This window comes from Xenia sp. Carnegie-2017, unplaced genomic scaffold (genome assembly GCF_021976095.1).
Source record: "Xenia sp. Carnegie-2017 unplaced genomic scaffold, XeniaSp_v1 HiC_scaffold_3, whole genome shotgun sequence".
NCBI classification, from domain to species: Eukaryota; Metazoa; Cnidaria; class Anthozoa; order Malacalcyonacea; family Xeniidae; genus Xenia; species Xenia sp. Carnegie-2017.
Genome location: NW_025813493.1, coordinates 2,113,953 through 2,135,159, shown reverse-complemented (window position 1 = coordinate 2,135,159; position 21,207 = coordinate 2,113,953). Strand labels below are relative to the sequence as shown.

Genomic DNA, 21,207 nt, shown 5'->3' with positions numbered 1-21,207 from the left:
AAATAGCAAAAAAATGTATGCAACACAACTGCAATTTCACGAAAAGAAAAATGTGATTGCTCTTTTTTAATGTTTTTCGTGAAATGATAAACCTAATCATTAAAATATTATAATTCTTTATGTTAAAGGATTTTCCCCAGCTATAGGAGTTTCTTTGTTGTTCTTTCATAATCGCTGTGAAGTATAAAAACCTTTTTATCACCTTATGAATTAGCTATATGCATGCATTTTTTAGACTCTCTTTTTAATGAAATTTTATTCTTTGAAACATTCTGTTAAACATATGGTTTCTATGTATTTTAATACTATAGAACTTCAAGAGTGAGATAATTTTTTTCTTTAAAATGCTTTTATCTTTTTTAGTGATATATTACTTAACGCTTCATCTGTTGTTTGTTCTGAGCACTATCATATACGTCTTACATTGACGTATACGTTTTTGTAAAAGAGCTTATCATTAAGCTTATCAAAACAGCACGTCATTTACCGGTAAAAGCTTTTTAATTTCAGTCCAATTTGAAATAAAAACATTTTCCGGACATTAACACCATCATCATATAGCTAGATATCGCGTAAAAAAACCTTATATATGGTACGTACTTAGCCCAAAATTAATTTTAAACGAAAAAAACAAAACAGGAGAAGTCTGTACAACTGTTCAGTAATTTGAAAATGAGGTTTTTTGCAAAGATTTTTAAACTAGAAACGTTTGTAATTAATACAGACCTGGTGTTTTATTTATTATTAACAATAATTTGTGAAAGGAAGACATATTTGGGTACTTAATAATAAAAAAGCTAAGTTTTGACTAACTCATCTATATTTATTTTGTCACATAGGTAAAATTAATGTGTCGATTCTTTAAGATAATGTTCACCAATACACCAATTTATCAATTATCTTCAAGAAAGAAATATTTCTACAAGCCTACGCCTCATCGAATTAAAGAAAAATCGGCATTTATGGCCTTATAGCTTGATTGCCCAAAAAAAACCCCAAAGTGCTTTATTATGCAATCTAAGTAAAGCATACATGCAGCTGTGCATGCACAAAATATAATTTATTCTTCATGATGGTGGTTATATAAATGTTGTCAAAAAAGTTTTTCAAACACAAAGTGTTTACTTTTTTTTTATGCAAGATATTGATGCGCGTTTCTGTGGTTTTTCTTTTAGTTGCTTTTTGCAATGCATCACATAATGCTTGTCAAAGCGTACAAAGTGGTTTTATGAAGACAAAAGACAATGGTATGTTACAGTACAAAAGACAACAACATCGTCTAAAGATGTCTTTAACAGTTACTTTATTTATAAATGATTTTGCAAAGTTATTAAGTTTTTAATTAATACAGACCTGGTGGTTTTAGCAATCAATTATTAACAACGATATGTGAAACGAAGACATATTTGAGTACTTAATGATTAATAACTTAGTAGTTTTAAGTTAATGCGTTGTCTATCACATAGGATATAATTAGTGTGAACAATGTTTTAGGGTAATGTTCACTAATACACCAATTTATCCAATTTATCAATTGTAAACCAGCAAAAATATTTCTACAAGCTTACGCCTTTAGGAATTGAATATAAATCGCTTTTATCGCCTTAAAACTTTTCCAAAATATCGGAAAGTGCTTTTTTATGCAATTTAGGTAAATCAAAATATACATTATTCTTTATAACGGTCGCTATATAAATGTTCTCAAAAACGTTTTTCAAACATAAAGTGTTTTCTTTCTTTTATACAAGATGTTGATGCGCGTTTCTGTAGCTTTTCTTTTAGTTGATTTCTGCAATGCATCGAATAATGCTTGTCAAAGCTCACAAAGTGTTTTTATGAAGATAAAAGACAACGGTAAGTTACAAAGTAAAAGATAAAATAAATGTTTTGGATGATGTAAAAAACTAGTATCTCTTAGAACGCGTACCTACAGGTTACATTTGTAGTTGTTTAATTGCAATAAAGCTTTCTCATTTCTATTTTATACCGTTCAGGCAAAATATATTAGCAAAAACTGAACAAGCGAAGTTAGTTTTTTTCATATATGTTTTTTCTAATCTAAAACGAAGCGTTCTATCTAGCATTGTTGCTCTCGCTGTTTTTGGCCTTCAATTCTTTACGTTTGATCGTTAGTAAAAATACATGTAATTGTGTCATTGATAAGAATAATAAAACAGGTAAGATTCCTAGACTTCTAGCTCGACTCAGTTCCGTACATTGTTTTTTGCTTAACTTTTTGCGTTTTATAAATATTTGCTTTACGAAATTTGTTTACGTTTGTTTGCAAAAATGGACCTACAAAACAGATTTTGAGCTAATGAAGGCACGCTAGTTTACTGGAAGTGACACCAGCCATATAATAAAAGAAATCAATGTATTTAATTTACATGAGACGTCTGTGTTGTCTAGATATATAAATTCGCTCCCCCCCTCCTCCCCAATAACGTTCTAGTTTCGCCCCTGCTTTCATGCTAGTTTTAGCCACTTGTTTAGAAAAAGGAAAACGTTGCACAGTTTCTGAATGTAAATTTTGGATGCATCAAAGCGATAACACGACAAATATTGTATCAGGAAAATTTTACCTAGTGGTCACTCAAATCAACAAAGCAATCCACTTGTAGAAATACTGAGTTTTGGTTTATTAGTGTGAACAATGTTTTAAGGTAATGTTCACTAATACACCAATTTATCCAATTTATCAATTGTCAACCAGCAAAAATGTTTCTACAAGCTTACGCCTTTAGGAATTGAATATAAATCGCTTTTATCGCCTTAAAACTTTACCAAAATATCGGAAAGTGCTTTTTTATGCAATTTAGGTTAATCAAACACAGCTGTATGTACAAAATATACATTATTCTTTATGACGGTCGCTATATAAATGTTCTCAAAAATGTTTTTCAAACATAAAGTATTTTCTTTCTTTTATGCAAGATGTTGATGCGCGTTTCTGTAGTTTTTCTTTTAGTTGCTTTTTGCAATGCATCAAATAATGCTTGTCAAAGTTCACAAAGTGTTTTTATGAAGATAAAAGACTATGGTATGTTACTGTATAAAAGATAACAACATCGTACCATGTTTTGAGGATGTAAAAAAACTCGTATATGTTTTGAAACGCTTACGTGCATTTGTCGTTGCTTAGCTTTTATAGTTTTTACAGTTCTATTTTAATATTCCGTTCTTGTCATTAATTAACTTAACGCGAAGGAGTTCTATTTTTTGCTAAACCTTTAAAGAAGCTCGAGGTCTTTAGACTCTTTAACGACATAAATCAGGCAAAGGGCGTTATAGATAAAGACCGAGCCCGTACGGCGAGGTTATCTACAAAAAGCCAGAGGTTCAATATTTATCGGTAAACACCAAGCAGACGAGGTTAGTTGGTTTATTTCAAGGCATTATTTGACCTGAAACAAAGCTTTCTATCTAGCTTTGACAGCTAGAGTAACAGAAAAATAATGGACCAGCAAAAATTTTTCGGCGCCAATCAAAACACATTGAATAACAAAAGGGACACTTTCCATATGATATAATATGAAAAAATAATGCATTTAATTTATATGAGACGTCCGTGATATCGTCTTAATTTGGTTTCTTTAAATGTTTTCCAAAGTACAAAATAGATACAGCTTAGTATAACATCTAAAATAACTCTTTTAATTCGGCATTCAATTGATTGAATAGAGAATTAGCTGCATAATTCGTCTTATTTATTTCATACCTGTGTTTGGTTTTCAAATTCTAGACGCTAGACATTGAAAGAATATTCACATTCATAGATAAAAAACAGCAACAAAAGTCTTCTGGATTGCATGTTATGAACAAATTAACTTTCTTTTGCATGTTTTTGGTTGTAGTTGTGCCGTGACAACTACCTAAAAACTTCACTGATAATTGTTTATATGGGAAACACAGTGTGGTAAATTTAGGGCAATATCACAGCTGCCATTGTGTTATCACCCCGTCTGTGTAATATATGTACAGAAATATGTTTTCGTTTTCGTTTGAACATGAATGATGTTGGTTATTTTTGACAAACGAAGATAATTGTGTACTCCCTTTTGCTGCCTGTCTTGTTTCATTTTGCAAATTTTATCTTTTTATGCATGTATAGACTAGAAAATGGATTTTTCTTTTAGTGCATTATTTACACCTTTTGGAGTTGATCCTGTTATGCTCTTTATTTTAAAGGTGAGACTTTATCACCAAAAGATATCATTTCAACTCATGCTGTTCAGAATCACATTGAATGTTCCTTGAAATGCCATCAACAGGAGAAATGTGTTGGCTTCAATTTCTTATTTGATGCAAAAGATCTTGAGATAAACTGCCAAATTAGCAACAGAACAAATAAAAGTAGTATAGAGAAACAAGCCTTCACAGGAAAATGGACTTTTTATCAAATCTATGTATCGACAAGAAGAAAGAAATTGCTTCTTCATCAAGAAAATAAAACACTCACAGGTATAAGAATGAACTGAATAAGTATACGTTTTTTTACATGACTATCGCTTTTGAAGATGACTACCGTGCTTGTCAAAACGTCAGTCAACAACAACAAAAACAATCCTTCTCAGGACTACACCAACCTGGACGGTCTACATTTACAAACATGTAACGATACTCCCGGGTTCAAACCATTTACTTTAATACGTTTTGTATTATACACAGGACAAACATTTAGCAATGTATCATTATTGGTAAAAACCAAGATTTGTTTAAAAAGGTTGTCTCGAATTTTGAACTGTATTACCAGGAAAAGACTGCGCAGATCTTTACAGAAAAAAAAGTAAAAGACACAATGGAATATACGAAATAGATCCTGATGGTAAAGGATACTTTAAAGTCTTCTGTGACATGACGTCATCGGGCGCTGGTTGGACTGTAATTCAAAGACATATGAAAAATGGAAATACAGACTTTTATCTGGGTTGGGCGGAGTATAAACGTGGCTTCGGTAATCTTAAATCCGAATTCTGGCTTGGATTGGACAAGATACATCGACTAACATCTGCAAAGAAAAATAAACTTTGAATTGATCTAGTAAACACGTCAGGCACTAAAAAATACGCTGAATATGAAGATTTTGTTGTAAAGGACGAAAATTCTAAGTATCAATTTAATATTGGAAATTACACAGGTAAGAAAATTGTTTAAAAATGAGTATTATGCAAGTGATAGTAGTTTGGAAAGACAGATTGTATCTTAATTGGTGTCCACTTGAAAAGAAAGTAAAGTGAAATAATGACAAAGTCGACACAATTTGTATTTCGATTGTAAATAGGGTAATATTAGAAAAATTCATTTTTGTGTATTTCTTTACTTTTAAACTCATAATAGAGCTTAACAACAGTGATACATTGTAAAAAAGTATTTTTGTCTTGTTGAAACACTGCTTTAAACTTTTAAATTATTTAAATCAAAGTTTGCTTCTGCAGAAAGACCTTGGCACCTGCAAAAGGGGGTAAGAAATATTTAAGTTTTCGTTGCTAGTGATCGTAAAGAATGTCAATCACAACAAAAATACCACCTTTACAGCAAAAAGATTTACCATACATTGTCAAGAATACTTTTAAAAGAAAAATTTAATTTCCTGCGAAAGATGAACGATTGTCTGAATATTATCAACAAGTACAGCTCATATTTAAGCCCTTTTACGTCGAATTTCTTTTGTTTTGTCTTTATATAACCACGGAAGGGAATGGCGCAAGCATCACAGCGCAAAAAAAACGGTATATTTGTAATTTTCCGTTAGATGAAACGATTTTTTCTTGTAAAGCATGTAAAATTGTAAGCCTGGACTAAAAAAATTTATACATAACATAAATTCAATGAGTTCTCTTTTTGGTCGAGTCCTGTGTTTAAATCAGGCCATCAAAACACCGAAATTTAAATACCCAAAATGAAATTTAGAATTTTCTGAATATTCTTTTTAAGATCTATCAGAAAAATTAACACCAAAATGTGTTCATGTGTACTTTAAAATACAGATCACGACAGAGCTCAAGAGCCATTATTACTTTTCAGGAAATGTTATGGATGCATTGAGCTATCATAAAGACGCGGCGTTTTCAACAAAAGACTCCGATGATGAAGGAAACTGCGCTGCTTACTGGCAAGGTGCTTGGTGGTATAAAAATTGTTATTATAGCAATCTAAATGGTAAAAATCTTGCTTGGCTTGGTTTTAATAACGTGAAAACCAGTGAAATGAAAATCAAACCATGAAGAATTTTCATAAATATTTATGATTTCATGACAATGATCAATATCAATGTCAATACGTCATGTAATATGTCTTAAACATTTACACTCGTTGTTTACTATGAGAAAATGTGCAAAAAATTGTTATAGATAGAACTCAAGAAAACTGTAATCATTTCATGAAATAACAAAAAATATTGTTTCAATCAATGATGTTGATGAAATATAAGTTTATAACATGTTTATCTAAATGAAGTTGATGTAATCAAATCATACTCAAAACAATTGCCGCTTTTTGAGTTTGTAATGTGACTGTTTTCGTCTTCTTGGGCATGAAGTGAGTTTTAAATTATTAATGCTTACACAGTTACACGTTTAAAGGCATTTAACTAGTGCTATTGTGGGCATCAGCCATCTTGGGTGAGCCACATTGTTCGATAAGTCCCTGGAGGCTGGTTGCAATTGAAGAATATAAAACCCCTTAACACAACCACAATCGCAATACCCACATCGCATTTAACTGCTTTACAAAAGCAATATGTGTGGTGCTTTAACATGATCTCAAAGAACAATCTCACGAAAGTTCGAATGACGAAGAGTTGATTGCGTTTGAACGAAGTGGACGCTGAATTTACATGTCTCTATTTCTACGTATGCTCACTTGAATGTTCTCTTAGAGTCAAAGTTCCCTGCTGTCAACATTAAAGTATGTCACTAGAGCTTTCGAATTTCATGATTCGTGTTTATCATGCATATCCAAATTAACATATATATTACATTTAAAGTAGTTTATGGCGGTTTTTTGTTGAATCATTCGTACTTAGTAACCAAGTATTAATCATTGAAGAAGTATTCAGATAGCTGTAACTTTAGATTTGTTGTCAACTTGACACTGACAAAATATTAGATTGAAGGCCAAGCCTATCGTAAAAATTCAATGCATTGGAAAACGGCATATCAACAGTTTTACCAAGGACAAGCAGTTCTTCAATGGTCAAACATTTCTTTTATCTTCTATATAAATATAATGGTCCATCATTAAGAGGTAAGCCCAATATTTATATATTTTAAAGCGTGCATTTTTTAAATAAATTTGTAGCATGAAGGTTTTTTATTGGAGACGTTTCTTTGTTGAGACACATAAGACATCTTCAATAGTCTTAGATACAGCTAACTAAATGAACAATCTAATTAAAAAATTACATTGCATTAAATTGCATGATAGGATTAACAGGAATAATGTTTAATTTTACACATATGAAAATAAGGAAAGATATACGTACATGAAACTATCGCATGATCATTGGCGTAGTAAACCCGCAAGTTTCTTCTTGCCATGTAAACATTTTGTTGTTCATAATACTATGAATTTTTAATAAAACGAATGATGCTGATGATAAAAAAATAAGTACCATGAATAAATTCAGGGCGTAACATGAATAAATTAAAGGCGTACAAAGAATTAATTGAGGGCTGGCTACGCCACAGCCCATAAAGGAAAAAAGAATTAAAAAATCGTTAAATAAATTTTGGATGTGATGTGAGCAAAAAGAAGCGTTTTTTATATCTCTAACATAAGGAAGAAGTTTTGTGTTAATTTTAAATCACGAAAATCATTTAGGTAGCGGCAATGTGTTTCTGTTTAATTGACGATATTGAAATGAAAAGATTTTCCAAAGATTACAGTCATTAAATTTTGTATCGTCCGGTTTACTTTTTTGATTAAATCTAAGGACGAAAACAAATAAATGGATTTTTCTTTACAGGCATTTAAATGCGTTACATATATTATCATTGAGAATTTTACTTACTATTTGCCTTTAAAAATCAGCATTGATAATAATGCTACAGAGTCTAACGTTTTATTTATCAGCTTCTTTGGTGTACTTGCAGAAAAATCTAGTTTTTCTACTTGGCTGCATTGGGCTTAAAGATAGATAGGTAAGCCGTTATTTCCTGAAAATTAGATAATTAGAACAGCTTTCAATCAAGAAGGGGAAACTACATGGTAATAACTACATGGTCAGATTTGAAGGTCAAACAGAGCAACAACTCCGGGAAATTTAGTAAAATTTATATTTAGTAAAGAAGGAGGTTTTGTAAAGTATAAAGTTTAGCAAAAAAAAAGTTAAGTAAGGCAGGAGATTTTGTAAAGAGAAGGAGGTTGAATAAGGAAAGAGGTTTTGTAAAGAAAAGGAGCTTAACTAAGGAAGGATGCTAAATAAAGAATGAAGTTTATTGTGCAAGATATACGATTATTATTTATTATGACTTGCATCTAACGTTACAAAGAAGCCAATAAAGCAAATACAATTCATTTCATGACGATCCTCTTTGCAAATTTTTAATTTAAGTGGAAGCAGATATCAAACCTTTGTTTTTACAATTTGTTTATTTTGAAAAGCAGCTCGTGCTATATAAACGTGCAAGTCTTATTAAATGTGAGAAAACATATCATAAAGTAAATGGCTTGCACCCGGGAGTATCGTTACATGTTTTTAAATGTAGATCGTCCAGGTTGGTATAGTCCTAAGAAGGACTGTTTTGCTGTTGTTGACCGACGTTTCGACAACCTTAGCGGTAGGCATCTTAAGAGTCAAATAGACTTAGGTTGTCGAAACGTCAGTAAACAACAACAAAAACAGTTCTTCTCAGGACTATACCAACCTGGACGATCTACATTTACAAACATGAAACCATATCATGCCATAAAGAATAAAGTATAATAATTACAAAATATCTCTTTAAAGAAGGCAGCTAACAACATGGTAAAACTCAAAAAACTGCAGTTATTTTGAGTATGATTTGATAACATCAGTTTCATTTAGATAAACATGTTAAAAACTCACATTTTATCCATTTCATTGATTGAAACAATATTTTTTATTACTTCATGAAATTAACACAATTTTTTGCATAATTGCTCCTAAACAAACATATTTTTACATGACGTATTGATAGATATATTGATCATTGTCATGAAATTATAAATATTTATGAAAAGTCTTCATGGTTTAATTTTCATTTCACTGGTTTTCCAGTTTCCATGACCATCCCAAGCAGGATTTTTACTATTTAGTTGACAAGTTGCACAACGATTATACCACCAACCACCTTCGCCAGGATAAACGCAACTTCCACTATTATCTTTATCATTATCTGAATCTTTGGTTGAAAACTTCATGTTATTGTGATAGGATAAATCATCATCAGCAGTTCCTGAAAAGTAGAAATAGCTCTATAGTTTTCTGCTGATTTGTATTTTGAAAACGTACAAAAAACTGTTCCTATCATTCTGTCATTATTCACAATAAACTTTATATGCAACATTCCATGCAGTTAATTATGCATATATATTATATTAAGAGTATTTGCTAAACAGTTTTTTTCGTTGTTGTCTTGATTTAAACACACAGGAATAAAAAGAGAGTTAAGAAAAGCATTGTGAGTTATTTACACCGCTTTTGTACCAGAGAACTTCCTTAAGTCTTTAGATATGGCGATCCAACACTTCAAAAGAAGATGTCATATGAATAATAATAAATCATCTTCATTCTCAGACATGTTTAAAATTAACGCACAGCAATTTAAATTTCAGTCTTTATATTGCCTGATTCAAGCACACGCATCAACCAACCGGAGGACGCATTATACATTTGTTATTTTATAAATTTCTTGCTATAGGCTTACATTTTTGCATGCTTTGCAAGAAAACATCTTTTCATATCATTAAAAATTACAAATAAACCGCTCTTTTTTGCGTTACACTTTTTAGGATTACACATAGGAAAAACAAGAGCAAAGACAAGCAAAAGTGCTCAGGCCTGTTTCAGATGTCGCATTTACATGAGCCGAATGCATTCAAAACAAACGTAGATGATTAATTTTATCGCATTTTTTTTGGTTTTAAATGCGTTTGACACATGTAAAAGTTTAATTTTTTATACGGGCTGAAGAAATACGAGCTGTGCTTATAGATAATATTCAGATAATTATTATCTTTCTGAGGCATAAAATTTGTCTTTAAAGTTACTGAATATCCTGCTTTTCAAAATGATCTTGCTAATGCATTGTATATTGTCTAAATGTAAAGTCAAATGCATTGTAAATTGTCTTTCTTGCGGTTGACATTTCAGACGATACATTTCTTTGACCTTAGAAATTGTTCATATGAGATTGGCCAGCCCGCTTAAGACGTGCTAGCTAGTTTGCCGGGCCAATTTGTATTCGCATTCACGAGGCGGGCTGGCCAGGCTGAAATGTTGTATTTAATTTCTGCCAACAAATATTGTATTTTTTTAGGAAAATTAAATTGTATTTAGACTCAGACATTCAACAATCTGGTTCCTACCAGTGAGTTTCACCGACTATTGTAATGGTATAACATAAAATTTTCAAACTTATTTTCAATTGCACGTTGTTGTTATGAAGTTTTTGCCATCTTTAAGTAACCAAATAAGACAAGAGCATGCGCAGTCTCATCGCTTCCAGCCCAGTTCAGCCGGGCTGGCCCGATTGATGCAGTTATAAGAGCCCGTTAGAAGCGAGATCTTGCTTCCTTCAAGCGGATCTCTCCAAGCCGGTCTGGCCCGCTCTTCATATGAACGCAATTTCAAAAAAATTGTAAGCTAATATACAAGGCGAGATTTCGGCAACGCTACCTAGCCTGGCATAAGCGGACTGGCCCGTCTCATATGAACAGGCCCTAGGGTACAATCTGTCAACGCAATTTGCTATCACAAACACTCATTTTCTTCAATATTTTCTTACCTGTGTATTTTCCAATACTTAATTGATACTTAGAATTTTCATCCTTTACAACAAAATCTTCATATTCAGCGTATTTTTTAGTGCCTGACGTGTCTACTAGATCAATTCGAAGTTTATTTTTCCTTGCAGATGTTAGTCGATGTATCTTGTCCAATCCAAGCCAGAACGGGGATTTAAGATTACCAAAGCCACGTTTATACTCCGCCCAACCCAGATAAAAGTCTGTATTTCCATTTTTTATACTTCTTTGAATTACAGTCCAACCACCACCCGATGACGTCATGTCACAAAAGACCTCGAAGTATCCTTTACCATCAGGATCAATTTGATAAACTCCACTTTCGTTCTTGCCATTATTTTGTACCTCAGTGCAATCTTTGGCTATTTAAATTGAAAATGTTAAAAATTCAGTTTCTCAAGGTACTGTTATGATAGGATAAACGACTGAATTTTGTGAAAAAGTGTTTTTAAGCGAATGAAATCGCTACTAGGTATTATTGTTATGTTTCATGTTTTACAGGCTGGAAACCTACAGAACACAAGCATTGCATGTAAGATATCGATATTATTGACTACTGTGAATTACATTTGAAGTGGGGATGCTGTTTTGCAATGCACTCAATTTCAGAATATAAAGTCAATTTCATTGTAATGTGTGCTTACATGAAATTTTTTTATGTCTGAATAGAAAATTCCAGTCTAACTCTAATAGCGTTAAATTGAATAGTAAGAAAGTCATTTGAAATTTTATTAAACCCAGTAGAAATTTAATGCCATCTACTGAAAAACGTTATTACACATTATTTACATACATTTTTTGACCTTATTTATTGTACCTCTTAAAAATATTGCTTATTTAGGTTTTTAAAGGAAGTGAATTCTTAATAGTAAAACCTAATTTTCTTACATCGAAAGTTAACAAGATATATGAATGAACATTATCAGTGCATACCACCCATACTAAGCGGCGGATGACTAATTGCGCGGCCTGTAAGCTTAGAAAAATTTGTGGGACTTTAAGTGATATAACTTTCTCCAAAATTTCAGTCTTTTGACGACGTTTCCGTTTCTTATGCTCCATTGCCTTTGCTTCAGTTTTGTTACTCATAGTGTAAACATTATAGAATAAATTTAAATTTCGAACGAGATAAACTCACTACTTTATGAGTTCTATACATAGAGCATTATAATAGTATATCGTACAGTTTCCAACAGGATATATTATTGAAATTTTGATCATTTATCTCATCTAGAATGGCAAAGAGTAAAACTATGTTTAAAGAGAACAGGACTTTAAAAACGCGGGAATGTAAGCTTCAGCCTACATAGCCTACTGAGTAATCGGACAACGGCCATATTTGTCTGTTCTTGGAATAAGTTCATAAAGCTACAATCCATTGGTTGAAGACATTTTATGTAATATTATTGAGCTGCACTCATTCTAGGAGATCTGAACTGGAAGCATGTCTGTCAAAATGCTTTTAAAGTTTGTATTTACAGAATTCTTAGTTTAGGAAAGCCAACCAATAATAAACTCAAGACTGTCTAATATGGTGTATCTAGGTTAGCAGGGCCATGGCTAGATTACTAACTTCAGGAGGAGTGTTAAACTTAACCTTAACCCTTACCCTAACCCTAACTACCCCTCCTTAATGTAGAGAAACTCAAAATGTGTTAATGTTAACATATGCTATTGTCATTTAGAGAACCATACACTTTCAATGTTGTGTGCTGAGGAAGTTTTAAGTGTATTGAAGCTTTTCATAAATTTATTACTGATTTCCTGCTTGATTGTATTGGTAATAATGAACTTGCATGTGTGGCTGTGAGCCTTATTTTTGTGGTTACATGTAAAATGTAGATGCAGCAAATTCCTTGCACAGAAGCAACAGCACAGAGAACAGCTCAGGATTCTCAACAAAGAACAAAGTTTTAAAACTGCACAGAGATGCTCTTTATTCATGATCGGTGATAAAAAATCTGATAAAGACAGTAATAAATGCATACCATTCCTGCACGAGTTACATTCTCCTAAGTATCCTTCCATACACGTGCAGTTCAATGTTCCATTAATTTTACGATAGTATGTGTTGGGTCCACACAAAGGAAAGTGAAAAGTGCTTGTCGCTATATCGATCAATAAAATTAAAAATAAAATTAACCAGGGATTTTAAACGAAACATATTCTTCCTCAAAGAACGCAATTTGTCACTCAGTATCCACGTTGACGTACCCAGCAAGCAAGTTTGTTATGCAATGTTGGTAATTTTGGTGTTCGCGCATTTCGTCAAAACAAAACAATTAAATAAATGTTGAAAATTTACAGAGTATGAACAAATTTGCTGGCTGTTTGGGACACTATAAGGGATATACTAAAGGAGTTAGATAATTGAAAAATGTTCAGAAAATTATCAATTTATCAGTAGTTCTCACAAAATGTGTCGAAGCTCATATATTTTGGCATGGCTTTGCCTTGTTTATTTAAAGTAAAATGAATGAAAAACTAATCTCAAAACCATGTGAGTACTTCGTAATCGCCTCAATTTGAACAGCATGCACAAAGAAAATGAAAAGTTTCAAATCTAGTTTAATCCAAAGATGTAAAAGTTTAAACTCTGTTTTGCAATATACTGAAATTTTAAAAATTTGATAAACATTAAGCTCACTGCACAACATGCTCAATTTGGACGTTTTTAATCTATTTTTATGATTTTTTTTATTTAAGACTGATTTCAAGCCCAAGTAATTGTTTAAATGATGTAAGAAACAATAAAGACTTAAATTTAACACCCAAGAAGTTTGATAAGAATAGACAAACGGCAAAAATGTCCAAATTAGACACTTTGCACTTTGAACTTAATGTTCATCAAATTTTTTATAATTTTGGAAGGAAGAACAACCGTTTACTAAGGCAATGTAACTTTGAACTTTTAACGTCTTTCTATTTTATGAACATTAGCGTGGGAGTTTTGCAAGTCTTAGATTATTATGTCAAATAAGTAAATATTTAACTACCGTTTGAGTCAGGAGTGATACTGTGTATAGCTACAGCCAAATCAAGATAAGCGTTGTTTACAGGAAGAAAATATTTACGTCTCGTACGTTGATCTGTTGTGTTATGGACACTAACGACACTTCGTCCAACACTAGTTATGATATAAATGAAATCCCCAAATACTGCCATGGGACCTCGTGAAGTTCCAAAATCAGTTACATTTGGGAGTAGTAAACATAGAAAAATATTTCCGTTTGAACTCGCCAATAAATCTTCTCTTTAGCCATGTCAAGCGTTAGATGATGTGCTATTGACTGAAGTGAAACTGAACGAACATGATGTTTATTTGCAGTCATGCTCCATAACCATAAGAAAAGTTCTGTACTTTCAGCCAAGAATAGATACCTTAATAAAAATATTTGTTTTGTACATTAGTTTTCTCTATACGGACTGAAATACATAAACAATTAGCAGGCTAGTATATGCAAGAAAGGAAAGATAGAATACTTTTTTAGTTAAGACAAAGATGTTGTCAAAGTATTCAGAACTACCTTCATATATAGACGGTTTAATGGAACATATTCAAAAAATTTGATAATATAGCAACATAACGCTATTGTAACTAACAGGAAAAGATCACCTTTATCATTTGAAATCTCTCTTTTAAAAACCGAACTAAAGTATATGAAGTAATTAAACATTGCATGTGGTTCAGTACAAAATAATAAATGTAATATGTTATTTTTATTCACATAACTTCTATAATGATTGGTATTGTTTGAGATTATTGTCGGAATGAGTAATGGCTGCTGAATGAATTGTGTTGGTAATTGATAATGCTGAAAATTAGCTGATGCGTGGAATTTTTGTTCGAATTAAAAATTTGGTGTTGGTAAATGATATGCACCATTTAATGTAGATATAAAATTAAGAAAGCTTTGTCATTTCAATTTTAAGCTTTCATAATTTTTCAGTTTCATCTTGCATGAAAAGTAGCAGCTCCTTGGATGGATCATCATCCACAAATGTTTTTAAAAGAGCTATAGCTTCAAAAACATTGTCTTTTGTTGATACTTTTTTTCTGTTTGTTTGGACAAACGATTTTTTATAACTATCTTAACCTTCTCTCTTTAATTGTCAACTTTTTTCATTGTTTTTCTGAAAAATCAGAACAAGATTGAAACTGGAGCTAACCCTATAGGTATCATTTAAAAATGATGATTCTATCGCCATGTCATGTTCGTGTTTTTTAGAATCTTTGGATTGGACAAGTTGCAAAAACTGCTTGAACACTATGGCCTTTACTTTATCGAAAATGTTTGATGCAACTGGCAGTTTTGATTATCATCGCAGCATATTTGCATTCTCATATACATTTCTTAAATGTATTACGCATTTGAGTAACAGTAAAGTCCATGTGTTCTTGTCGTTCATTGCTACTTGCCCCGAACTCTTTAAAAACTTTCTCGTATATATTACCGTTCTTTCGGCTTTTTGTGTTCGTGAAACTTAATTTTTTCTTGTAATATGATAACAATTAATGCCTTACATAGAGTTTTGATTAGAGCTATAGAAATAGACCAAAAGCTGTAAAATTGAATTTATACTGACGTTTCGTCCTTACTCAAGACATATTCAGGCAAGTAATAATTTATAATGAGATTTTAAGACAAGATATTGTATTTACAAAGGTGTTGAATTACGACTAAAGGAGGCGGTGTCAAATGGATTACATGATAAAGAAGTTGGAAAGTAAAATTTAGTGAAGTTAAGAGAGGTTAAGTGGAATGGAACCTCCTTGCACGAAGAGTGAAGGCTTGTATTTATTGATTAGAAGGCTCTCATGAATGGAGAGTTCATAGAAGAGGAAATTATTTTAAAGTCGTAAATTATTTATAACATATTCAGAAAGCTCTCGCTCCACAAGGCTTTTAAGCCAATTTCTTTTTAATCACATGATTATTATCTTCAGATTCATCATCAGTGGAGAAGCTACAGACCTAACGTTTGCCTAAGCTACACTAAGAAACACTGCATGAACTAAAGGTAGTGGAATGATTTTCCATTCAGGTGATTTGATTGGATGTGTAATTGGATTTATTAAAGGAAAGTGTGCAGCCAATTAATTTGCAGCTCTCGACTTTTCAATATACTCTGCCATTCAATGCAAGTTAAAAGAAGGCTTGAAAAACTATAAACTTGATATATTGATTATGTTTATTTTAATTGCCACATTTTTGAAAACTGAAATCCATTTTTATATTTTTCATGTAACTAGGTTGGAATGTGTGTAGTTCTTTTTATCTTCATTACAAAACGAAAAGTTGAAGTTTTTTACGTTCACCACATTTGTGAATATTTTAAAACTTTATCCATTCCGTATTGAGATTGTTGCACATCTCTTACACTGCCTCAAAAAAGTATACAAAAGAGCACAGTATAGCAACAAACAATGCTCCCAATCTGTTGAAATCCTGTGTAGGGCATATCTTATTAAGCATATGATTACCATGGAGGCGTCAAGCAAATTGCATTTTCTGTCATAGAAAAGCGCTCTTAGGTGGCCAGCCTAAACAATTAATGGAATTAAATGTACAACACTAAGTTGCACAGTGAAGTTGTACTACTTTTTTGTAGGTTGTGGAAAGCCAAGGTTCTGTGACTATTTGACTAAAGTTTTATGTGCAAAGTAATTATTTCATATTTTATTTCAGTTTCTAACGCTCTGTTTTATTTCATTTAATGACTTCATCATATATAAACATTGATCCCTCCGTTGTTACCTTTTTTTTCAAAGCTCTTTGGTTGCTCAACCTAAATATCGCTGTCGATTTTTGAAATTTCAGGATCTGCATGTTATTTTCTACTGCATGCGTGCTGAATAATCACACGAAACGTGTTCATTATTGCAGTTGGTTTGAAATGCCTTATAGTCACGCAATAAAATTTTGCTGGCCAAATCTCTCCGAAAGACGTTGATTTTAATAAAAATCTGTCGAACTATATGACGTTTGTTTCTTTATAGCCAACAAAATACTTAATATTCGCTCCCTTGGGAAAAGCGAGTTTTGATTTCCCGGAAAATCGATATTTTTTCTATTATTAAACCTTTAAATAACAAACCATAATACGGACTTATAAAATTCAACTTTTCTATTCAATTAAAACACCGTCTTTAAAAACAAAAACTCTTACCTTACGTAAGAAAACCCCCAAATAGATTGACATAGTTTATTAATTTTACGCTTACAAGTAAATAAAAAGAATTTCAATATCGCCTTACCCATGTTTTGAGTCAAATGCAATGCTGGAAAATTGTAAGCCTGGTTGAAGCCTCATAACACTTGTAGTTTTATTTTTCAAATAAATTTGGTAGATAATGTTCGTGGAGTCAATGTAAAATATACGACGACCAATCCAGTCAACTGTAATCTCATGAACAGAAACATTTTTCGCAAAAATTTCGTTTCTAGTCAAGTCAAGATTTCCCCGTTTGATGTCTTTGTCATCAATGTAGTAAAGCACATTCTCAACTACATCAATTTCTATGTCATTATATCTTGACGCATGGTCAGATTTATTCTTACTGGAGCCATTAATAGTGCTGACATGAATGTCTCCAGTAATAAAATCAACAGAGTAGATTTTATTAAAGCTCATAATAATCAAATATGGCACTGAAATTAGATTGGCTGGACAACTTCTACCTATTTTTGTTGAATATTGTTTTTGGTGCTATGAACAAGAAACTATGAAAATTTGTCAAATCTAAAGATTATACCTTTGTAAAAACACATTTCTGTTTGCTTGTGCATCACTTCTTTGTTGTATTCTTTTACTTCCTTGCATGCAGTTGTGTTATCGTCATTGCCATTTTTATCAACGCAAGTTTCCATCCATTCTTTCAGGTTGTCTTTTAATGTCTCTAAGCTTTTCTTGCAGATTGATATGTCGTCATTACCATTTACTATTTGGCCACTAATAGACAGGATTATGACAGTCCCAAGAAACGCTTTTGTTGAGCTTGATATCATCTTTATTTTCTATTTATTAGAAGGTGGACGGTTACTAATTTCTTTAAAGCTTTTGTAGTAAAACATTTACTTTATTTATGAAAGGCTTGTCATCAATATAATCATATGATCATTTTTAAAAAACACTTGAGAAAAACGACGATTTTTTTGAGAGCAAACATGTTTCGACATTATCAGAATGCCATCTTCAGTGCAGAATGGTTATAATATATGTACATTAACCATTTACTGAAGATGGCATTCTGATAATTCAAACATGTTTGCTCTAAAAAATCGTTTTTTGTTTTTAAAATTGCTGCTAATTAGAAATTATGGTAATATAATCATTTGTTCTTAAACTTTTTTTGGTATATAAATCAAGTATTGATTTCTATAATTATGTAACATTTTAACTTCCTTCTCCAAAAAGTATGTTCACGTTTGCTTTCAGATAATTTATGATGATTGGATATTGTTGCAATAGATTTGACAAATTGTTCATTACAAAGAATCATGTTTACAATAATTCATATAAGTAGAGTTCATCCGCCTAGAACGTGTTGTGAATAAATAGATGTAAGGTTTCTAGCAAACGAAAGCATAGAAAGAAATAAAACATTTCAATGTCCACTATAAGGAAATGACGCAATATATGAAATTCACCAAGAGCGGTTTAGAAAAAATTTAAAATGGGTTTATTTCAAATTTGCTCATGTTAACTCAGTTTACCAGATGAATGGGAAAGACGTATTGCTTAACTAAGCCAGCAAAATTAAATGCCAAATAATCTGTTGCGCAGTGTTTAACAGACTAGCAGGCCTCTTTGTAACTACATGTCGTCTAGTTACAGAAATGAAGGCCGTTAAACAATACATGATATTATGCTTTACAACATCTGTCAGTCGTATAGAGAAGTTCTACTCTCATAATTATATAAATTCTAAATTGAATGAAATTTATGACTGTTTTGACAGAACTGCTAAAGTAAAGAAAATCTAAAAAGCTAAAAAAGTTTTAATTCTTCAAATATTTTATTTCAGATAATTAAAAGGCATTTACTATCTGTCAAAAATATTCTTGCAATATTGAATAATTGTAACAGAAGAAACAAGAGACAAAAAATGTATCATTTATTTTGCATGCATTCCTTGCTTTTTAAAATGACTTCTGTATTGATGTTTGATGATGATTTGCCCCATTTCAATTTGTTGAATTATGTATCTCTCTTTCTTTATCATTTCCCTCAATCCTAAAGCTTAGTTTTAATGTCCAATCAAATAATCTTTATCACACATGCATTCAAGTTTTAGTTTACTATCATTCTCATGTAAAAACGTAAAACAGTTTGCAAAATTTTATTATTCTTAAATGTCTATGATAGTTAAAAAACATTTTTTTGTTTTCTCTATTTAGAAAAAAATTTATAATGATGGTTGCTTCAAATATTTTTGATGTAGCTACTATTTTCTCAGGCGTATCATTGGAAAGGGTGTAGATAAAAAGCGGGCGCGGACGACGGACGCGGACGGCGGACGCAGATGTAAGACGAACGTCTGTTTGTTGTGGGCGGGAATTACAAATGATTTATTGTAGGAGTTTGACAGTAATTTAAACGAGCTTTATCTTTCAGGATATATTTTTTGACCTCGTTATTTAAAACAAATAAACATGCATATTTCAATTTCAGTTATATAGTGTAACGCAATGAAACCTTATTGTATTTTTTTCGTGTTTTGTCAATGGCATTTCACTTAAAGTATACTTTCAAGATGTAACGGACGCACTGACTAACTTGCAACTGCTTCTAACCTCAGCTTTCAAAAGGAAGTTCATGTTGAAAACTGCAATATACGTACTGCTTGCCAAATGACAAGTTGACGGAAATCATTATAGTGCGTGAAATATGAACAGGCTCACCCACGTAAGGCCAACATGAGTGAAATGCCATTGACAAAACACGAAAAAAATACAATGAGGTTCCATTGCGTTACACTCTATATGACTGACTGAAATTGAAATATGCATGTTTATTTGTTTTAAATAATGAGGTCAAAAAATATATCCTGAAAGATAAAGCTTATTTAAATTACTGTCAAACTCCTACAATAAATCATTTGAAATTCCCGCCCGCAACAAACAGACGTTCGTCTTACATCTGCGTCTGCCGTCCGCGTCCGTCGTCCGCGTCCGTCATCCGCCTCCGTCGTCCGTGCCCGCTTTTTATCTACACCCCATTGGAAATATGATATAATATATTTCCAGACATTCATAAATATAAATAAGTAGAACTTTATCTTTAGTTGTGATCAATCAATTCGTTTTTGTTTCCATCATAAGGATAGACATAAAATGATAAAAAGATTTGCGAAACGGTAAAAGATGTTTAAATAATTTTAGACTAGTCAAATTACCAAATGGTAGCTATGTATATATGATGATTAGCTGCGCTACTCTAAACTACAGAAAATGTTTAAAAACATACAAAAATGTTTCATAATGCTTTAAGTATTTTATAAGATAAAGATTATGTTAGATTATCTGTTGAATTACGTATAAGCATGACTATGATAAATGAAATATATGGTCTTGATGAGGAAGTTAAATCCATTAGAGCCATTATTTTTGCATTATGTGATAGGCTCTGAATTTTAGGTTTTCTTTATGTTTTCTTTGCTTACCATTGAAGAGGAAATTTGGCTATCAATGAAATTTCTCTTTTGAATTCTGACGAGTTGTTTTCTATTCTTCTCAAACAGCAGCTTAGAAAAAATGTAACTGAAGTAGAAACTGTCTTGTCCTAAAGTGCTAGTAATATTGGTTCTTTGAATTTTGATATCAACACAAGACAAGTACTTTTCTGAGGACGGGACACAAACTTTGATGATTTTTAATTATATTTTGGATAAAGAGCCGTAATTGCAGAAATTTAGTGTCAGAAAAAATATGCAACAAAAATATTGTTTCAACAATTCCAAGAAATACCATTTACATTGAAAATAATAGACCAAATTATTTTAATTCCTTATAACAACACCCCGGAAAAAAATATGTTTATTTTGACGTTATTCAAATTGGTCAACTATTTCAAGTGTCTCTATAAACTAAAAGAAAAATGTGCACTGCAGATGTTAGTTTCCGCTCATAGATAAGATATTATAAAGCCAAAAAAGGAGTATTGTCTATAAGCAACTTTTGTTCAATTTTTATAGTTCATTATAATATTTTTTAC

General features: G+C 31.7%; 1 protein-coding gene and 1 long non-coding RNA gene across 2 annotated transcripts; both read right to left on the bottom strand.

The window, feature by feature from the left end:
- Positions 1-9,207: 9,207 nt before the first annotated feature.
- Positions 9,208-12,326, bottom strand: LOC124454845 (angiopoietin-related protein 7-like). Its single transcript, XM_047005594.1, has 3 exons — positions 12,305-12,326; positions 10,971-11,351; positions 9,208-9,419 (listed from the first exon to the last, which is right to left on the bottom strand). Exons 1-3 carry the CDS (start codon positions 12,324-12,326, stop codon positions 9,208-9,210), a joined length of 615 nt encoding a protein of 204 aa, XP_046861550.1.
- A 5,460-nt stretch (positions 12,327-17,786) lies between these two features.
- On the bottom strand, positions 17,787-20,692 carry LOC124454320. Its single transcript, XR_006951399.1, has 2 exons — positions 20,657-20,692; positions 17,787-18,008 (listed from the first exon to the last, which is right to left on the bottom strand). It is a non-coding gene; the product is annotated as an uncharacterized LOC124454320 (long non-coding RNA).
- Between the last annotated feature and the right edge of the window lie 515 nt (positions 20,693-21,207).